This window comes from Equus asinus, chromosome 5 (genome assembly GCF_041296235.1).
Source record: "Equus asinus isolate D_3611 breed Donkey chromosome 5, EquAss-T2T_v2, whole genome shotgun sequence".
NCBI classification, from domain to species: Eukaryota; Metazoa; Chordata; class Mammalia; order Perissodactyla; family Equidae; genus Equus; species Equus asinus.
This window is the reverse complement of record NC_091794.1, coordinates 113,769,067-113,788,920: the sequence shown is the minus strand read 5'-3', so window position 1 is coordinate 113,788,920 and position 19,854 is coordinate 113,769,067. Positions and strand designations below refer to the sequence as shown.

General features: G+C 62.3%; 2 protein-coding genes across 45 annotated transcripts in view; both read right to left on the bottom strand.

Annotated features, from left to right (window-relative positions):
* Positions 1–748: 748 nt before the first annotated feature.
* RNF223 (ring finger protein 223) lies at positions 749–6,631 on the bottom strand. The gene is made up of 2 exons (XM_014863204.3): positions 3,522–6,631; positions 749–2,048 (listed from the first exon to the last, which is right to left on the bottom strand). The coding sequence occupies exon 2, from the start codon at positions 2,037–2,039 to the stop codon at positions 1,257–1,259; it is 783 nt and encodes a 260-aa protein (XP_014718690.1). The 5' UTR covers positions 2,040–2,048; positions 3,522–6,631; the 3' UTR covers positions 749–1,256.
* A 2,618-nt stretch (positions 6,632–9,249) lies between these two features.
* Positions 9,250–19,854, bottom strand: part of C5H1orf159 (chromosome 5 C1orf159 homolog) — a 29,271-nt gene continuing 18,666 nt past the window's right edge. For 13 of the 44 annotated variants that reach the window (XM_014863200.3, XM_044769406.2, XM_070511390.1 and 10 more), the window contains 7 exons: positions 19,097–19,172; positions 15,427–15,513; positions 14,963–15,028; positions 13,371–13,505; positions 11,894–11,919; positions 11,773–11,803; positions 9,250–10,415 (listed from right to left, as the gene is read on the bottom strand). In XM_014863200.3, coding sequence (XP_014718686.1) covers positions 10,318–10,415; positions 11,773–11,803; positions 11,894–11,919; positions 13,371–13,505; positions 14,963–15,028; positions 15,427–15,513; positions 19,097–19,172 — 519 coding nt within the window. In that variant the 3' untranslated portion in view covers positions 9,250–10,317. Of the gene's footprint in view, positions 10,416–11,772; positions 11,804–11,893; positions 11,920–13,214; positions 13,506–14,962; positions 15,029–15,426; positions 15,514–19,096; positions 19,173–19,854 lie in introns of all 44 variants that reach the window. The other 31 variants (XR_011503713.1, XR_011503709.1, XR_011503710.1 and 28 more) reach the window with 13 other exon arrangements.

Sequence of the window (19,854 nt, the reverse complement as noted above, 5' to 3'; positions counted from 1 at the left end):
CAAGAGTGTGTGTGGTCCCCTCGACTGGGCCCAGCTTCTCCAGGGTCTCCCCTAGCCCTGCAGCCCCAGCCAGAGTCCCGGCTGGTTGGAGCAGGAAGTCGTGGGCTCTGGGGCAAGGGATGCCGAGGCTGAGCCCTGTGTGAGCCCAAACTGGTTGGGCCTTTCTTGGCCACGCCAACCCAGCAGTGCAAGATTCCTGGGGCTGGAAGCAGAACCAGTCCAGGGCCGGGGCCAGGGGGAGGGGTCAGGACTCCTGCCCATCCCTCGTGATGCTGCACTTTGCCTCTTCACCACCCAGGCCCAGCCTAGGGGGCCAGCCAGAGCCCTCTGCTTCTGTGCAGTGGCTGTGGGCCTTGGTTCTCAGGGTGCATGGGCTCCACCGCTCTCCAGTCAGGGTTCCCACCCAGCAGGACTGTGGGGCCACATGACACGAGTGGGGGCAGGGAGGAAGGCTCCAGACCAATCAGGGCTCCACCCCTGCCTGTCCCAGTGCTCTGGTCTCTCCCTGTGTCCCTGGAGGTGCTTCACAGTCCTGGGGGGCAGTCAGGTCCAGAATTGCTGCAACCCATCCACAGCCTGGAGGGGCAGGAGTTGGACCCATAGGACTTGGGACCCACCTGCCCTAGGGGCTGCTGGGAGTCCCAGCCAGTGTGTGCTGGATTGAGGCTCCCAGGAGCAGACCAGGCTGGGGCTCCTGGAGGAGGAGTTTGGTGGTACAGGGAGGAGGGTGCACAGGGGAGGGCTCCTTACCAAACATGGATACAAAATAATTTATTTAAAAATGTACAGTTCAGGAGAGTGGGATGGGCACTGAGGGGTGGACTCCGTGGCCAGAGGGCAGGGTCTGCACCCACCCAGGGGCAGGGGCCAGCCCTGTCCAGGGAAGGGGTATGGGAAGGAGCCATGGGTGGATGGTGAACCCCTCCCTTCTCAGTAAGGAGCTGCACCTGCAGGCGATTGTACAAGGAGGGGCCTCGGCAGACTCTCTCCTGGATCTCAGTTTCCCCATCTGTATGAAGGGGGTCGGGGGTCTCTGGGGCCCATGGGAGCCTGTGATTTTTGGAGGCTTTGGGGGCCCTTCTGTCCACCCCATCAGGACCCAGCCCCAGAGAGCGGGGGGCAGGGGGATGAATGGAATCTGGGGTCCTCAGAGATGCTGGGGCTCCTCTGGCTCCTGGTGACCAACTGCCAACAGCTGCTGCACCCTGTAACGCCAGCGTGGGCTCCACCCATGAGGCTGGGCAGGGTGGCTGGCCCTAGTTGTCGGCCAGAGGCCCGAGGGAGAAGGCAGCGGCGGTGGCAGCAGTGGTGGGGGCCCGGGGGAGGCAGCGCAGGTTCCCAGTCTTGAGCGCACACTGCACGGGCCAGAGCACCACACAGAAGAGCAGGAGCAGCAGGGCCGTGACAAGTGCCACACGCCTCCAGGCCCGGCAGCACGCCCAGCAGTGGGCCAGGCGGCCCTGGGGGCGGGTGGGGCCCAGGGTGGGTGGGGGCGCAGCGGGCTCAGCGGGCTTCCTCAGGCCCACGTCCACGCACATGAACCCGGGTGCTGTGAGGCCAGGCGCAGCGGGCGGGGGGCAGCAGCACAGCCTGGTGCCTTCCAGCCACACAGGCTCCTCATGCTGCAGGTGCGCCGGCATCCTGGCCTGCAGCTGGTGGCTGGTGCGCAGCGCGGGGGCCCCGGCAGCGGGCACAGCCGTGGGCTGCCGGCAGAATGGGCAGGGCACAGCCTCACCACCAGGCTGGCCCATTGGCTGGGCGGCTGCCAGCCGTGCCAGGCACTCCAGGCAGAAGACGTGGGTGCAGGACAGCTCCTTGGGTGTCTTGAAGATGTTGTCATAGCCAGAGAAGCAGATGGAGCACTCTAGTGGGGAGGCCACCTTCTCTGAGCCAGGGGTGCTGGGGGACCTGGGGCCGCTGGCTGAGCTGGGTGACCTGGGACTGCTGGCTGAGCTGGGGGTCCTGGGCACTGTGGCTGTGGGACTGCTCCGGCTGTGGCGTGGCGTGGCTGTGTGCCACACCTGCTGGCCTGATGACATGGCTCTGAGCTATGGGACAAACGAGACCACTGTGAATGACCACAGGCTGTCCTTTTCCCGGAAGGTCCATCTGTTGCCCTCTCCCTGTCTCTTTTACTTGGCACTAGCCTCGAAGATCCCAGGAGGACACTGCCCACCTGTGGGCACCTCCAGAAAACCCCACCTGTGCCCTGCCCTCCCCACCTCCTCCCAGGCTGAGATGGGGTGAGCGTCCTGGGGGCATCATGCTGACTGGCCAGTGGGCACCTCCTGCTGGCCCTGCCCTACTTGGCTGTGCCACCTGGGCAGAAATAAAGGTGACACTGACAGTGGCCCACAGTAGTTCCTATTTAGGTGTGGGCTCTGCCAGGCTGGGCTCAGGTTATGTAACGCAGCAGTCACAGAGGGTGGGGTGACTCAACCAGGGTCACCGGGCCAAGAGCCAGCACAATCTAGGATCTCATAGGAGGATGTGGCTCTGGGTCAGGTGCAGCGGGTTTGGGCATGGAGCTCAGTGGGCACATGCCCAACTTGCGGGCAGCTGTGTGCAGGCGGGGTGCCCAGCTGGGTGGGGTACAGGTAGGGACTCTGGGTCTGGGGGCTGGTCTGAGCCAGCTGGGCTGTGGGAAGACGGGGAGGGCATGAGCAGCAGTGGCAGCCAGTGGCCTGAGGAGGGTTTGTCTCCCAGCAGTAACCCTGAGCCTGCAAGGCCAGCCTGTCTGGCTGATGACGAGGGCCTGGTGATGGCCCTCAGGGCCTGGAAATGCACTTCCGCCTGCAGCGAGAATGGGAGGTGGACAAGCCCAGTCTTCCTCTCTGGGCTGGCCCGCTGCTCTGGAGGGTCGCACGAGCACACGCTGCCGTCCGGGAGACAGTGGGATGCCCTCCCAGCCCACTTGCATTTCCTCAGAAGTCTCGCTGGGTGGGCTCAGGTGACTGCCTGCTGACCAGGGCCCACCCAGGCACCCCTGCCCTGCCACGGGGCCCAGGTCTACACCCCAGGCAGCCCCATGAGTCCTGCCTAGGGGAGAGCAGGTGAGGGGAGGTGTTACCCATCACCCTCACAGTGGACAGAGGAGGCCAGGGCCTTTGGGAAGACCCTGGTGGTGTGACCCCATGGAGCCCAGGACATTCCCCAGAGGTGACCCCAACCCTGACTTGCCAATCAGTCCAGGTAGACTGGGGGATGACTTCTTGGTGACGCACCCTGAAGGCTTGGGTGTTGCTACATCATGACTGTGACTGCTGTGAGTCACGGGGACATCCCTATGATGTCATGAGTGCCCCCAGCATCATGGCTGAGATGTCACCATGTCTGGGTGACAGCATTGGCTGCAGGCCAGGCGGTAGCCCCAGCAGGGTCTGGGGGACTGCAGGCTGTCCTCCCCAGGCTGGTTCACCCCACATAGCTCGTTCCCTAGCTCTGAGGACCTGCCCCTCTGGGGAGGTGCCAACCTTGAGCCTGTCCAGGTGGGAGGGGAGTGCCAGCTGGGCTGGCCTTACCTGGTAGCCAGGGGTCAGCGGGGCCTGGGCATGATCCTCTTGGCTGGCCACAGCCAGGATCCAAAGCCCTGAGCTCTCCTGCTCCAGCAGTGTCCCCTCCTTCTCTGGGCCGGCTGGCCTGTGCTCCACCTGGAAGGTGTCCCTCTGCGGAGCTGGCTGCCAGCAGCTGTCCCGATGGCACTGGTCTGGCAGGTGCACCCTCTGCTCTGTCCAGGCAGGTGGGGCACAGGGGATGTGTGTGCTCTTCCAGGTGCGAAGCGCTGTCCCAGGCAGGTCTGAGTTCTCTGGGCTGGGCTACCGGCAGGTGTATTTATATGCTCACGGGGGCGTGCTGGCCAGGGGTGTGGCCTGGGGCCTCTGGGATTGGTTGGCCTCCTGTCCTTTCCCCAGCAGGCTGGGCAGTGGATACCCGGGGAATGGAGACCCAGAGGTGAGAGGTCAGAGCCTGGGGTGGGCTGGGGTCAGTGTAGGCCTCCACAGCCTGGGCAGATCTGGGGGAGTTGGATGTCTGGATAACACCTGCCCCCGCAGCCCTGGGATGCTAGAGCAGCCCCTCTGGAAACAGACCCACTTACCAACCCAGTTCAGGGAAGGTCCTGGTGGCACATGAGCTCCTGGGGGGCCTCCAGAGGGGCCCCTCCGAGGAGCCCCCCCAGTCTCAGCTCAGCCTGTCACCCCCCCCAACCTCTGCTCTCACCGATCCCACCCCAACAGCCCTGTTCCTGCCCCCTACCTCCGTGCCCACACACATGTGCCATCCCACTGTCCACACGCATGGCCCTCCAAGCTTGCACTTCTGCTGCCCCTGCCCCTCCCCCTGCTCTGGGTCCAGGGAGTGGGGTTAGAGGTCAGGGATGAAGATGAGTCAGGGGCCAGGCTGGCCACAGGAACTTGTTTCAGGTGTCTACTGGGGCCACCCTCGGTTACACACGTAGGGCAAGGACCCTGGAGCCTGAGGAAGCCCCCACCCCCCCCAGCCAGGGGCTCTGGAAATCTTCCTGGGGGAAGGGGGAGCAGTTCAGTTACTCAGTATTGGGGCCTAGCAGACCCCAGAGTGACCTGTGCAAAGGCCTGGCTGGGGGCTGAGGCTGGAGGGGAGGGCAGGGATGGAGGGCCTGGGGGCCAGGGTGGAGGGGCTGAACCTAGTCAAGGCAGGGACTGCAGCCCCCTTACCACCTGTGCCCAAGGTGTTCCTGAGGCTCCCCAACCTGACACCCCCTCCTGGTCCCTGCGGCCACACAGGCTCTCCCCAACTCCCCAAGGGTTCTCTGCTCCCTGGCAGTGCACAGCACACCTCAGTGCACATCTGAGTTGGAGTAGGGGTGTGGTTCCCCTGCTGCTCAGCTGGGGCCCTGGACCTGAGATGGCACCCAAACCTGAGATGTGGGGAGGGCATGTCAGGCCTGGTGAGGCTGGGAGCAGGGGCCCACTCTAGTGGGGGATTGGCCCCCACCCCAGGCTGGGCTCAGGCCACACCCACCCACCTGGCAGGCAGGCAGGCACCCATTGACCACCTCAGCGAGTGGCTGGGAACTTCAGAGGCTGCCCAGCCCCAACAGCACTCGGAGAAGCACCAAGAGCCAACAGAGGTCAGAGGTCAGTAAGAAGAGGGCACTACAGCAGCATTAGGAGGGAGGCGCACCAAGCAGGCTGCCTGGACTTGGGACCCCAGGGGGAGCCGGCCACAGTGAGAAGGGGAGGGGTGGCCAGGCCAAGGAAGGAGACAAGAGGTGGCCGAGACCCACGTGGAAGGTGGGATGTGGGGTGGCTGCAGAAGAAAGGGGGACCTGGGCTCCAGAAGGGGCAAGGGTTCCCAGCTGTTCCATGAGGGGGAGAAGTCTCATGAGGGGCTTGCTGAGAGGGTGGGGGCCCAGAGAGGGGGTGAGCATTGAGACAGAGAGTAGGGGTTCAGTGTGGGGAGCTGCTGTGAGGCCTGGCCCAGCCTGTGCATGATGGGACTAGTTCCCATGGGGATTGTGACTCGGGGTCACATGCTGCCTCCAGGAAGTGTCCTTGGTTCCTTTGCTCTGAGAACACCTCCCAAGGACTCCTGGGAATATCTGAGCTCTGAGGTCACTCCAAGCTCCTCTGAGAGCATTGCCCAGACCCAAGGGGACAGGGAGGCCTGGGGAGTGAGCAGTCTGGGGAGTGCCAGGCCTCACTGCATGGGACGCAGGCCCGGAACCCAGGGCTGGGATCTCAGTGTGCTCAGGACCTGGCTGGTCCACCTGGTCCCCAGGCACCTGCTCACCCTCCATCCCACCGACAGGCAGCAGTGCTCTGGGAGCACGTGGGCTATTCGTGTCCTTTGTTTGAGTGGGTGGGTATGTGTGCACCACCACGTTAACCTGGTGGAGTGTGTGAGCACAAGTGTCTGCACATGAGGGGGTGTGTGTATCCCTGCATGTGATGGGGACACGGCTGCCAGCATGTGACCCACACCCCTGGACTCACTGGACTGGGGAGAGGACAAGGCCCTCAGTGACCACCCCCTGTCCAGTTGTGGCTCTTAGATGTGGGGCTGGGAGTCCTGGGCTGGACACAAAGTTGTGCTCAGCCGGATGAGCAGAGGAGAGGACTGCACCCCAGGCCCACGTCCCCCACCCCAGGACTGAGGACAGAACTGGCTTCAGATCCGCGAGCACTGCCAGGGCACACAGAAACAGCCAGTGGGGGATGGCCTCGGGGGCTCATTTGGAGCCGAGTCTCCATTCCTGCCTGCCCCGTGTGGGTGACCTGCTGACCACTCTGCTGCCCCACCCCCTGCCAGCCAGGGACACTGACACAGCGAGGCTGGGGACACGTCTGGGGCTGCAATTCTTTCCTGTTGGACCAGGCGTGCGTGCGAGGGTGAGGCCTCCCCACAGGGCAGAAACTGGTTTCCCCCAGGCTGGGGCGGGAGGCCTTGGCTGTGGCAGGAGCTCTGGGGAGGGGTGTGGGCTTGGGTTTCAGTCTCTGCCTCTCCTTCTGAGCCTGGGCTCCCGATGGGCTTGGTGTTGCCCTCTGGGCGTGAGGTGGCCCTGCCGGGACATCCAGTGGACTCAGCCAGGCCTATCCCTCCTGTGCCCAGCAGTGAGAGCCGGGCCCCGCAGGGCAGCCTGGCCGCCCCGTCCCATCTCGCTGTGGCGGCTCCTACCGGGATCCCCTGCCCAGGCCCCGCAGGACCTCTGCCCACATCACTCCTCAGGCCCCTTGGTCCTGCTGTGTGTCCACCTTCTGAGGCTGCGGTGGATCTTCCTCTTGCTGACCTCTGACCTCATCAGCTCTGGGTGCTCCTAGTGCTGAGTGAATGAATTGATGAGGGAAGGAATGAGCTGCCAGCCATGACCCCAGGGCTGTGCTGCCTGACCCCCCTCCACGCTTGCCTCCTGGGGTGTGGGAGGCCCCACAGCAGTTGACATACCGGGGTGAGGAGGGGACATGCCCCACCTGCCTGGTTGGCCTGAGCCTATGACCCCAAAATCGGCCTTGTTTGGACCTTTTATGTGAGGACCTGGATCCAGTAAGGGCTGGGTGAGGGGCTCAAATGGACAAGCTGCAGAGAGGCTGTGCAGGGCCCCCACTGCAGACACCTGCCCCTGCCGCACGCGTACCTTGGGTTCCCCCACCCCATGCCCCTGCTTTGTGGCCTGGATAGGGCCACCGGCTAGCCAGTCCAGCTGTCCCACCCCCACTATTTGGGGGCCTGAGAGCTGTACCTAGGCCTAGGGGTGCCCGGCCGCAGAGGTATGCCCAGCGAAGCTGAGGGCTCAAGGAGCCAGGCTGCACGGGCCTTGAAGGTCAGGGGAAGGGCATGAGGCATGCCAACTGTGGGGGCCGGGGGCTGTAGGTCGGGGTACAGGGTCTAATTCAGAGTGGAGTTTTGCTGCCAGGGATGTGGCAGGGCTGAGGCTGTGGGCTGGGGACTGGGAGGAGGGGGGGCAGGGGGCTGGAGGGATGTGAAGGTGGCTGGAATGACCCTGGTTTCTGGTTTGCACCTCAGGGTGGGGGGTGATGCAAGGGCCTGGGGGGTGGTCCCTCAGAGGCGGGGACGAGAGGAGAGGCCCTGTCTGTGCCTGGGCGGGGCATCTAGGGCCTGGCTGCCCAGACCTGCTGTCCTGGTTGGACAGGGCCCTGCATTTTCTGTTTCGTCCCCAAATGAGAAGCCTGGCCTGGTGTGAGCACAGGAGCAAGGGACAGGGCACCTCCTCCCGTCTGCTCTGTCCCCCAGGGACCCACGGTGACCCATGAGAGACTGGAGGGCCCCACACCTTGCCCCTTCCAGCCCCAGCCTCCCACACAGACAGCACAGCGTCCTCTCCCTTCCTCGTGGTTCCTGAAGCCAATGGGGACCCTGAACCGGTCTCTCCACCTCCACCCGGGTCCCCTTCTCTTCACGCAAGGGGATGGAGAGGATGGAGGTGTCCACAGGGGCACAGTCCAGGCCCTTGGCCGTCCCTGTCCCTGCTGTAGTGGAAAAGTCCATACCAGCCTGGCCAGTGGGGTGCACGGGGGGCAAGAAGGGGTGGGCCGCTGGCTCTCCTGAGCACCCTCAGACTGCCCCCCAGTGCTGCGGCCGACGCCCTTCCTGCCCACCTCCCATCAGAACTCACGCTGAGGGCCTGTCCTGCACTGCCCCCCAGGAGGTCAGATTCGGCCTGGCCAGGCATCCTTCCCTGGCTGCAGACACAGGCTCAGAGACAGATGGACCCGGGGCAGCCGAGCCCCCTGGGGAGTTGCTGAGCATCAGAGAAGAGGTGGCTCTGGGGGGCCAGCACCCTCCCTGCCACAGCTGAGTCCCCTGTGCACACAGGAAGCCTGTGGCAACCCCAAAGCTTCTCAATGTTGTGGCCACGGAGACAGGCGGTTCCCCGGGTGGCTGTCCCCAGAACCCAGGATGGAGCCCCAGGGAGGCTTCCTGCAGCCCCTGGCTGTGTGGACACGGCTCCTCCCCCCCGCCTGGTGGGGGCCAGGCCCACGGCAATGCAGATGCTCCCCCAGGTGGACGGCCAGGCCCACGGCAATGCAGATGCTCCCCCAGGTGGACGGCCAGGCCCACGGCAATGCAGATGCTCCCCCAGGTGGACGTCCAGGGATGAAGCTCTGGGCCTCCTGGGCAGTCCCACTGCCAGTCAGCAAAGGCCTGCCCGCTCTCCAGCCCCTCCAAGGAGCCATCCACCTGTGAGCATGGGGGACCCCTGTGCCCCAAGGGGGCTCCAGCCTGCACTCTGTGCCCCTCTGTAACTTCCTCCCGGGAGGCTGTGAGCCGGCCCATGGGTGTCCTCTCTGCACAGGGGGCCTGTGATCACCCGGGACCTGCACGCCCCCCCACTAGGCCTGGTCATTTTACAGAAAAGCCCCCTAAGAGGCACCCACAGTCTTTCCCTTCTCAGGTCCTAATGGGGGTGGGGGGCCCCTAGGCTGTCCTGCTCATGGGAGGCGGCCTGGGGAGGCCCCTCCCCCGGGACACCGTCCTGAAAGGCGGGGCTGGTGTGGCTCTACCTGGCAGAGGCGCAGGCTCTCAGGCCCAGGAGGAGTGACAGGGCGGGGGTGCTGATCCTTGCCCTGGGCAGTGGGCCTGGGTGGGGCTTCACCCTCACTCAGGAACAGATGGCCCTGGGCGGGCTAGAAGGCCCGGAAGAGAGCGCCCTGAAGGGCTCGCCTGGCACTGACCAAGCTGGTGCCCTCAGCTGCTGGGCCAGGTCACTGGCTCGGTCTTCAAGAACAAGCGCGTATGCAGATACTAAATGCTTGAGACAGGCATCATGATGCAGAGCAGGGGAGGCTGACCACGCAGGTCCGCCTCGGGCCCCTCAGATGTGGACCAGACGCTGCAAGAGAACACGCTGGTGGTGGCTGAGAACCTGGGAAGTAGCCAGCGAGGCCCCGGGCACAGGAGGTGGCGGCGAACGCTCCTCTCCCCACAGGAACCACGGCCATCAGCAACCAGTCAAGGTTGAAGACGTGCAGGGTGGCACCTTGAGGCCTGGGGCAGCAGGACCAGCAGCCAGCATGGCCTCCATGGGTCCAGCAAAACCTGATGGTGCAGGCGGCAGTCACAGGGAAATGTGACCCTGGGTGGACACACCCCAGTGGGGGCTGGCCTTGACCTCCCACAGCTTCAGGCTAGTGTAGTCCCTTGGTGGACGAGGATAGCAGTGCCTGGGGCCCAGGCATGGGGGCAGGGGCAGGGGGCCGAGGATGGCAGTGCCACTCAGACTTCTCTACAAAATGCATTTCTGCCTAAAAACAGACACAAGTCAGTATGAAACCAGGAAACTCGCTTCTCCAGCTCCTGGAAACAGGTGGTCGCAGGCTCAGGGGTCTCAGCCATAGGACAGCCCTGTGGGCACCTCAGTCCCCAGACCCCACCCCACCCTGTCCGGCACCAGCTGGAACACCCGTAGGCCTCGGCCTCTCTCCTCTCAGAAGGGTCCAGGGGGCCATGTGGCCTAGTGGTGCAGGGGCATCTGCCCACTGTGGGCTCCCAGGGGTGAGGTGGCCGGCTGCAGCTCTGCCAGGCACCAGGCAGCCTGGCAGGCCTGCAGACTGTGGGCGCTGGGAGCTCACAGTCTCCTGAGGGCTGAGCCTGTCACAGGGTCACCTGTTCCTGTCAGTCACCCCGAGAGGCCGTGGGCAGGGAGGAGTCACCTGTAGAACACCGGGCATATTTCCACTGAGCATTGGTCACTGGGAGGCGGATGAGCTGAGCCAGGGGCTGTGTCCAGGCCCGTCCAGAGGCCTCACTGGGCAGTGCTGCCTTCTATGTGCTGGGCTTCCTCCAAGGTGGTGTGTGGAGTTCAGGTGGGCCTCCAGCTCACACGTTGCTGACCCGGGCCTCCACCAAGGAGACAGCAGTGGGGCCTGTGTCCTTGCCCGAGGGCCGCTCACGCCTGACGTAGCGCGGCTTCCGCACTGAAACAGGGTCAGACAGGTGGGGTCAGAGCAGGGCCTGGGACAGCAGGGACGCCCCGGGTTGCAGCCCCCACAGAGCTCCTGGGAGTGGGACATGGAGCAGCCCCGAAGCACCCCGCCGAGCCCCAGCTTGTACAGATGTGGCAGCTGAGGAGAGGCTCTGGGATGAATACCCCACTCTCCCCAGAGGCCCGAGCACCCTGGCCTGGGCGAGGGCCTGGCTCTCACAAATCACTGAGGCACAGGTCACATGATGCACTGCAGGGGCCTGGATGGTGGCCCCAAAAAGACACGTCCACGTCCTAAGCCTGGGGCCTGTGGATGCGACCTCTCTTGGAAAAAGGGTCTTTGCGCATGTGATTAAGTTAAGGGTCTCGTGATGAGATCCTCCTGGACTATGTGTCCTGAATTCAGTGACCAGCGTCCTCATGACAGGGAGGTCAAGAGAGGAGGAGACACGTGAGGATTGGGGAAGAGGCTGGAGGGGTCTGGCCACAGCCCAGGGACGCCTGGAGCCCCCAGAGGCCGGAAGAGGCAAGAAAGATCCATAGGGAGCACCCCCCCAATCCTGGTTCCTGACTTCCAGCCTCCTCAACTGTGAGCAGACGTCTCGGTGGTCTCAAGCCCCCCATCTGTGGCCACCTGTCTCTACAGCCCTGGGAAACTACCAAGGCACCTTAGGAAACTCAAGATACCGCAGACACTGCTGCGTGAGAGAAACAAGAGACGAGTGTCTTGGAACCGGGCTGACCCAGCCTTGAGAAAGGAACTTCTCTGTCCCCACAGAAGAGGGACGTCCTCCCCTGTCCCCACTCCAGACCCCTGCAGAGCAGCAAGAACACAACTGGGGGAGACACCCACTCTGGGCCTGTAGCTGTGCGGCCTGTGCTCACAGCATCACCTGTAACGTGGTGAGACTGCACCTACTCCTGGAGCCATCTGAGGTGCCATGCGCCTGGCCCAGCAGAACAAAAGCCAGCCGCTTGGAGGGGGGACTGCCCAAGGGCCCAGTGCCTGGCCGGCCACACCCCACTGCTCAGGTCAACAAGCAAGGGCAGCAGAGGCGACTTCTGACTTCGCGCTGGGGAGACTCAATGTCTCAGGAATAAAGAGAAAAGGCACTAAAGCTCCGGTTGCTGAAGGGGGAAGGAACGTGGCCGGCGTCCCCAGCAGTGGGGGGTGGGGGTGGTGGAGCGGCAGGTCCAGGCATCCACCCGCTGGGCCCATCCCTGCAGGCGCCAGGGAAGTGGGGGGGGCGGGGGGGAGGCGGGGCTGGTCCTGGAGTGGGCCGCGCCCACACACCGTGGGCTGCCTGTGAAATTCTCGAGGGGCCGAGGCGCAGTGACAGCTGACCTACCTGAGGACTGCGGCAGGGGGATCATCGCAGCCTGAAAAAGGAGAGAGCACGATGAGAACAATGGACGGCCCCGCGCAGCACGCAGCACAGGGGTGCCCAGCCCCCCGTCCAGGTTACTTACAGCTTCTCCAGGCTGCAGGGCAGGGACTGCAGGGAAAGAGCACAGGTGTCACCCGGGTCACGCAGCCATCTCAGCTTGGGGTGGGGTCCCTCATCCTGGGGCGGGGGCCCTTCAGCCTAGGGTTGGGTCCCTCAGCCTGGGTGGGGTCCCTCAGCCTAAGTGGGGTCCCTCAGCCTGGGGTAGGGTCCCTCAGTCTAAGTGGGGTCCCTCAGCCTGGGTGGGATCCCTTAGCCTGGGGTGGGGGCCATAGGGCCTGCAGAGCTGCTTCCCTAGCTCCAGGCTCAGCCCAATCCCACCTCCACACCTTCGCCCAGCAGTGCCCTCAGCCTGGCTGTCTGCCCCGTTTCCCACCTGCACTTGGGGGCGGTGGGCCCCCAAGGTTCCCAGGTGAGCCGTCTCCTCCCCAGAACCCTCTTCCTGCCCGCTCGGTGGAGTGGACAAGCCATTCCTCAGAAAGTGCATTTCTTTAGGCCTCCAGCACAGCCAAGGGGGCAGAGTGTGGCTCTCCCTCCCCGGGTCCCAGCAGGTGCTTGGCGAGGTTGCCTTCTGCCCCAGCTGATGCCCAGGTCATAGGTGCGCCTTGGGGAGACCACCTTTGCCCCCCTCCCTTGCCACTGGGGAGGCTGCCACAGGCCTCCACCACCCCAGCTTCTCCCTGGCCCCGTGGCCACCTAGGGTGACCAAGCCCAGCTCTGGAGACAGCAGGAGGAGACACAGAGTGGGCCTGCCCCAGCTACTGCACAGACACACCGAGACCCCCGTGCCCACCACTGTGCAAGCACCCTCCTCGAGCTGACCCAGAGCATCCGTCCTGATGGCAGTGAGGGGCCCAGCCCTTGACGCTCAGGACCTGGGAGCTACAACAGCCCTGCTGAGGTGTCCAGCACTGGCTGAGAGGGGGCGGACAGGGGTCTCATGGAGCTCCTGATGGGCTGGGCTCTGGGTAACCACCCACTGGTGCTGCCCACCAGGGGTCAGATGCCTTGGCTGGACCACCTGCCTGGCACAGCAGGAGTGACTCCCACCTCTTCAGGAGGGAGGCAGGGCTGGCACCCAGGCCCAGGGTAAGTGGGGGCGGCCTGGCCACTCCAACCCCAGTGGGGCGGGATGGGGAGAGGACACAGCTTGCCTCGGGAGCTGTGCACAGGTGACCCCAAGACCAGGGACGCCACCTCCCCGCCCTGCCCCACCCCAGCAACCCGGCCATGATGCCCCAGGTGCTGAGTCAGGCCAGTGCCCTCTACGCTCAGGCCCCAAGGAGTCCTCGCAGGAGCGCTTCTAGGAAGTAACTGCCCCTCTTATTCCTGGGCACAAGAACCACCTGATGACCCGGCCCTTCTGGCTGTGTTCACAGGGCTGCACGCCTGGACGCCCTCATCAGTCGCCCCCAGTGCTTCTCCGAGGAGCCTGGCGTGGGGGTATGTGCTGGTCGGGCCCTTGGCTGGGCAGGGTCTCGCCACGGCAGCACGAGGGGTACCTTTGTTTCTCCTGTAGAAGACCCTGGGGAGCCTACTGGCACGCTTGAGGTAGAAGAACCCGGCCACGGAGAGGATGAGGCCCGAGCTGACGAAGAATGTCCCCAGGAACAGGGAGGCTGCCACTTGAGGGCCCCCTGCAAGCAAGGGGAGCAGCTGCCAGTGGCAGGCCTGGGCAGGCTCAGAGTGGGGACGGTCCCAGGCTCCTCCCCAGATCCCTGTTCCCTGGACACCCCGGGGCCCTCACAGGGGCTGGCCGAAGACAGGGGCTTAGGACGCCCTGCAGGCCCAGTGAGGCCCGGTGTGGGCTCTGGGGAAGTTCCACAGGGAGGAGGGCCGTGGAGAGGGTTAAGGATTCCCGCCCCAGCTCCTCAGGCTTGTTCCTCAAGACTCAGCACAGACTGTGGGGCCCCATGCCCCTTGGCACACTGGGCCGGAGCCTTCAGCCCACGCCAGGGGCTCCCACATCCTCACATCTTGGGAGCTTGTTCACTGTTGCCTGGAGCGGCCTTCCCAGTGCTCTGAGCCCCGGCCATCTTCACCCAGGCCGAGGGCTCTGGACAGTCAGTGACCGTCAGCTGGGGGAACGTGCATGTAGATGCCTGTCGGGAGGTGGCTTTCTAACCCTGAGACCCAGGCGCTGGAACCCAGAGGAGTGACAAATTCCAGCCAAGTGAGTGTGTCCTGCCCAGATGTGCTGCAGTGGAGGGGCTAACAGCCAGCCCCTCGGGCCTCCCTCACTTGCCCTGCCACTGCCGGCCTGGCCATGTCAGCTCTCTGAAGCGACCCCACCCTCCAGTGCTGCTGCTCCATGTGGCCGGCCTCAGTGGGCCAGCTCAGCACAAGGCCACTTGCTTCTGGTCCTGAGCCCTCAGCCCAGGTCAACATGTCCTCTGCTGAAGGAGCAGGGTCTAGGGGTGACACCACCCAGCCACCTCAGAAGAGGAGGTGACACTCTCCCTGACTGCAGTGCCCCAAGGTACGGCCACGCCCTGAGGCTGGTGGGCATCTGGGTAGGATGAGATGCCTGGCAGACAGGAGCAGGCTGGGGACAGAGCGTCCAAGAGGTGGGTCCTGTGTCTGCCCCTGAGCACCAGGTGGTGTGACGGGTACTTCTGTCTGGCATGCAATGTTTGCAGTCTCTTCCAAGCCCTACATTCTAGAGGAACCACTGGGGATGGGGGCTAGGGGACCTCAGGGTGTCCTCCAATCTCCAGAAGACCTGCATGTCCCAAGTTCCCATGGCCCTCGGGGCTGAGTGGACTAAGAGTGAGGCCAAGGGTGAGATGTGCGGCTGGAAGGGCTTCCACTAACAGGAACTGTTCAGAGGCACAGCGAGGGCTGTGGCCGTGCAACTGACCCAGCCCAAGGGGCTGCTGGACTCTCTACTAGGCCGTCTCCGTGACCAGGGTTGAGTCCCTGTACACAGAGCTCTTGGCTGGGGTGGAGTTTGACCTTGACTGTGGACATGGCCCTTCTGTGGCGAGCATCTGTGGTTGGGGTCTGCACTGGGAAAGGCTTGGATGATGCCCCCTCTCCCCCGACAGGACCTGGGCAGAGGCCCTGCTCTGTTCTGGTGAGCTGAGAGACTTACTGAAATTTGGCCGCCCAGGCGTCCCTGTGCTCCTGTTCACCGGGAACTGTACACCCCGGCCAGCAACTATGGGGGAGCAGAGCTGTCAGTGCTGCCAGCTTTGTGGACAGCCCAGACCCATGGAAATGTCCTGGGCCATGCATGGAAACCCCACCAAGGACCCCCAGGGAGAGAGACACAGCCCAAAGGGGAACCATGAGGCAGAAACGACAAAGGGAGGGGACCATGGCAGCGGAGTGGCCCTCACCTCACAGCTGTCCTGGATAGACAAGAGGACAGGGGTGGGGTGGTCCTGGGGGTGTTCCCTCGATGGACAGTGCTTCAGGGTGAGGTGGGTCACCCACTAGTAGGGGACAAGAATAGAGACTCCCGCCCGTTCCTCCAGAACTTGGAGATGTGGCCCCTCAAGGAAAAGCAGGCCAGGTGGGCATGAGCGGGTGGGGGAAAATGGGGCAATGACGTACGGCCTCTGCACTCGGAACTGTTGTAGGTTCCATTCCTGCACTGGACACAGCTGATGCTCCCGTCCTCGTTCCAGTGCCTGTAGCAGCCTGTGCAAGAGACAGGTACTCAGCTTGCTGTCTGCTGGAAGTTTCTCTATATTTTGAGTTTGTAAAACAACAGCTAATTAACCCATTCTGGTCATTTGGATGGAATGACATGGTCCAGTTTCAGAAAAAGAAGCTCAACAGGAACCACGGTGAGCCCTCTGGTGCAGGGGCATCCCTGGGGGGTCCTTCCCTGGATGTCTTGGAAAACACTTCAGAGAGGCTGGGGACGGGAATCCAAAATAGGTGCCATGTTTGGCCTCACACTCAGGAGAGGACCAGGGTGAGCTCCACCTCCCACCCCCACAGCCTCAACCCCGGGCCCTCACCCCACCTTGCTGCAGTGCACTCCTCACTCAGTCGGTACGAGGGACAAGGCCCACCCCACCAGTGGCACTGCTCCCGGCCCAGGCGAGGCCCTTGCTCCCTCTGTTGCCCCTGCATCCCTCCCTGGAGGGTCCCCACACTCTCAAATTCCACTGCCATCCCAGACTGCACTGCTGCCAGCAGCCATGCCCTCCCCCAGCCAGGGGCCCAGGGAGCTACCCATCCAGCGCTCAGAGTGGTCCAGCTCTGGCCGGCCAGCAGTTGATGGACAGCCCATCTTCCCAACTGCCCACTTTAGGGCAGGAATCGTCTTACACCTCTGTTTTTTCTTAACATCCCCAACGTGCAGCACAGAGGCTGAGCTAACACATGGTAACTGGTATGGACTGTGGGTGCTGGAGGCTAGCGCTGGCCACTGGGGCAGCATCTGGGGAAAAGCCACAGGCTGCAGGCCCTTCATAATGAATTTACCGACGTTTAGTCTATACACAAATGGGTCACCGTGAGAGGAAGGCCTTTTCGCAGTGACACCGAGCAGATGGCAGGTCCTGAAGCGTGACATGAGCACAGCGTGGGCAGACAGGCCAAGCAGCACCAGGAGGCCATGTCAGATCTGACATGGAGTCATAAACAGCACCAGAAACAGGCCTCCATTTCTTGTAAAAACAGAGTTTCTCTTCTCAGCACGGGGCCTCTTTGCCTTGACCTGGCCCTATTGCGGGGGGGGGGGGGGGGGGGGGGGGGGGGCAGACCATGGGGAAGGCACAAGGTGTCTGCTCCAAAGTCTGCTCCAGGAGGCCTGGGAACACGGGGTCCTGGACCCAGACCTGGCGCCAACACAGCAAGTCTCCTGAGAAGCACCCTCTGACCAGCTCGGCAGCGGCTGGGCTCCTTGGCGGAGCGACCCAGGGCTGCTGGCCACGAGGAGACCCTCGGCTGGGCTGTGTGGACAGGGACAAAGTGCAGCTGGAGCGCCAGGACCAGTGACCAGACGTTTTAAGGAGCTGAGGTTGACGTTACACAGCCAATACAGCCCCTTTAAAAACCCCCCGACACCTTGCTTACAGGGTTCCCAGCAGCCTTACCAGGTGAATAAGGAGGGCCACTTCCTGGCAGGCCCAGGAAACTCAGGCTATTTTGGGGACCTTGAAAAGAGAGGTGTTCACCCAAATCCGTAAGTACTGCAGGCCAAGTCTGATGGTGAGTCCTCAGCTTGGCTTCCTGGCCTCGAGAGACTTTGAACAGTCCACTCTGAGACTGCAGTGATAGGCTCAGCAAGACAGACTTAAACAGCCTGCCCATATGGTTACTGCTGGTGTGTTTGGGGTTTTTTTGGTGAGGAAGATTGACCCTGAACTAAGATCTGTACCAACTATCCTCTATTTTGTATGTGGGATGCCACCACAGTGTGGCTTGAAGAGCAGTGTGTAGGTCCATGCCCAGGATTCAAACCTGGTGAGCCCCAGGCTGCCAGAGCATAGCATACAAACTTAACCACTCAGCCACCAGGTGGCCCCATGGTCATCACTGTTTTTGCTCCACTTATGTAAATAACCAGGACAAATTTAGTGAGGCCAGACTTCTTTTACAAGCAAATTACCCTTACTGTGATTATCTTAGGTAGAAATGGGGTGACTGTAGAGAGAAAAAGGACATTTCAGTAAAAATTAAAATCACCTACATGGATATCAGATTCTAGTCTGGCTCATTGTCTTTGCAGTTTGTCTACCTGCAAACTGGACTGGATCGTGCATTCTTCTAGTCTCCTCCAATATCTGGCTACAACTCTCCAAACTAACGTTTCCAATTTCTCCCACCCTTCGGACTTGGAATCACTAAGAACTAAAACTGTCCTTTCCCCGAAGCCCCACAAACTAAGGACGGACAACTTAACGTGAACTTCAGAGAAACCACGTCGACAGACCGCGTGGGACAGCGTTGTGCCTGCTGCTGTGTGAACCACGCGGAAAGTTCACAAGAACCCCCAGCCCATCATCAGAGACATTCAAACCGCAAACCAGGAAATTCATCAGAGACGGCCACTGCTGCCCCAGTTCATGTGAAGATGCTCTGAGCCAACATCTAGACATTTTCTCAGCTGACTGACTGCCTTCTGGACTCAACAACCGGGATTTTCATTTGCTCCAATCATTAACCTTTGTTTTTCTTCTGTTTCTATAGAAATGCCTCTTACTACATACCTGATTGCTCACACCACATAGAGGCAACCTGCAGTACAGCCTCCTAACATGAAACGCAGCTGTCTAACTGGAGCGGGCTCTCCCCAAGCCTCAGAAGCTGACTCAGTAGGACATGGGACGGTGCATGTGGACACGGGATGGTGCACCTGGATGAGCTCTTCTGCTTGTCCCATCTATGTTTCTTCTCCCCCTCTGCCACTCTCTTATCTCACAAGTGCAAACCCTAATCCCCCCACAGCTACCAACTTGGCTTTTAATATGTGAAACTTTCTGAAGATGAAGTTTCACATGGGGGAGGGAAGGAAACCAGAACATGTTGCCCCCAACATGCCTCTTTGGCATAAGGATTATTTTGAGCTAAAGACACTTAGAAAACAGGCGATGCAAGAAGGATGCTCTGGCCTCCCTTTTTCTTCCAGGAAGCAGGAGAGGAAGACACCCTCCCGGTACAGGAGGAAACAGTCACATCCTCAAGGACAGGAGCCAGGCTGCGAGAATTCTGTGCACAAACCTTGTTAAACCTCCTCCCCACCCATCTTCGGCAGCCTCCCCACACAGTTCAGCCACTTTTCCACAGCTGTCATTGCTCAACCGCACAGGCAAACGCTCAGGCCTTGCCGCTTCCTGGGGTCTCTGCTGCCTCACAAGGGCTCCCATCAAGTGATCCACACACGTTCCTGTGCTTCCCATTCGCCTGTCTTACGTCAGCAGTTCTCAGGCCCAGCTGAAACTCCCCTGGGGGACGGGGAGGTCTGGCCTCCCCACACCTCCCACTGCTCCAAACCACAGTCTCTCCACAGGGCCCTGCCCCACGCCCGGGAGAGGCAGCCAGGCTGCCAGGGGCAGGGAGGCTGGGACAAGCCATCACCTTCCTGCTGCCTTGGCCACTCCCTGAGCCCCTCGCCCAGCTCCCAGTCCCATGCCAGCCTCCTTCCTGAGAGGTCCATGTGCCCTCCTGCTCACACGGGGCATGGTGAGCGCAACAGCTCCGCAGCGCACACGAGCGCCATCCTCATCACCAAGGCCGGTCTAGGTCGGCCCAGGCCAAAGTGGCTTACCTGGGCCACACAGGCTTGTGCCTGGGCAGGTGGCATTGACGTCCACCACGTCCACACAACACTCAGGCTGCTGGCCCTAGAGGGGAGATGGCGGTGAGTTTCCAACGCCAGAGCCAGGCGGCTCACGCAAGCCAGGCCAAAGATGGTGTCTGCAGAGGGGGCGCCTCACAAGCTCATCCCAATGCCCATGGCTCTGGCCTCTTCTTGATTCAGCATCAGGTGACTGTCCCCTGATCAGCCGGGGTGAGGTGAGGACTCACGGCCACACCACATAGATGCTCTCTGGGACAGAACTTGGTATTTGAGAATGAGAGTTTGATGACTGAATAAACAACTGGAGTGTTGGGCTGGGACCTGCCAGGGTGTGTTCCCCAGCACCCGAACTCCCACAGGCCAAGAAGGAGAATCCCTTGGGGGCCCATTCAGAAGTTCTGACTGGGGCCCAGGCTGGGAGCAGCCTGGTGGGGCAGGGAGTGGTCCTGGGACCCTTCCCGGTCTGCGGGCACCCTGCGGTTTGTGGTCATCTCCTTTTGCAGCCTGCCTGGCCGACCACTCAGAGCCTCACCTGGGAGGTGGTGGGGACTGCAGCCCTTTCTCCACGTGGGTCTCTTGGGTCCAGGGCAGAGCTACTGCTTCTCACCTCATGGCCACAGGTGGGCACCAAGGGGGTCATTCTAGCCCATGAAGTTATTCCTATTAGTCACCACTTGCCAGATGGTGGCTTTGGAAACTAAAGCTGCTAAGTGTGCACAGTGCCT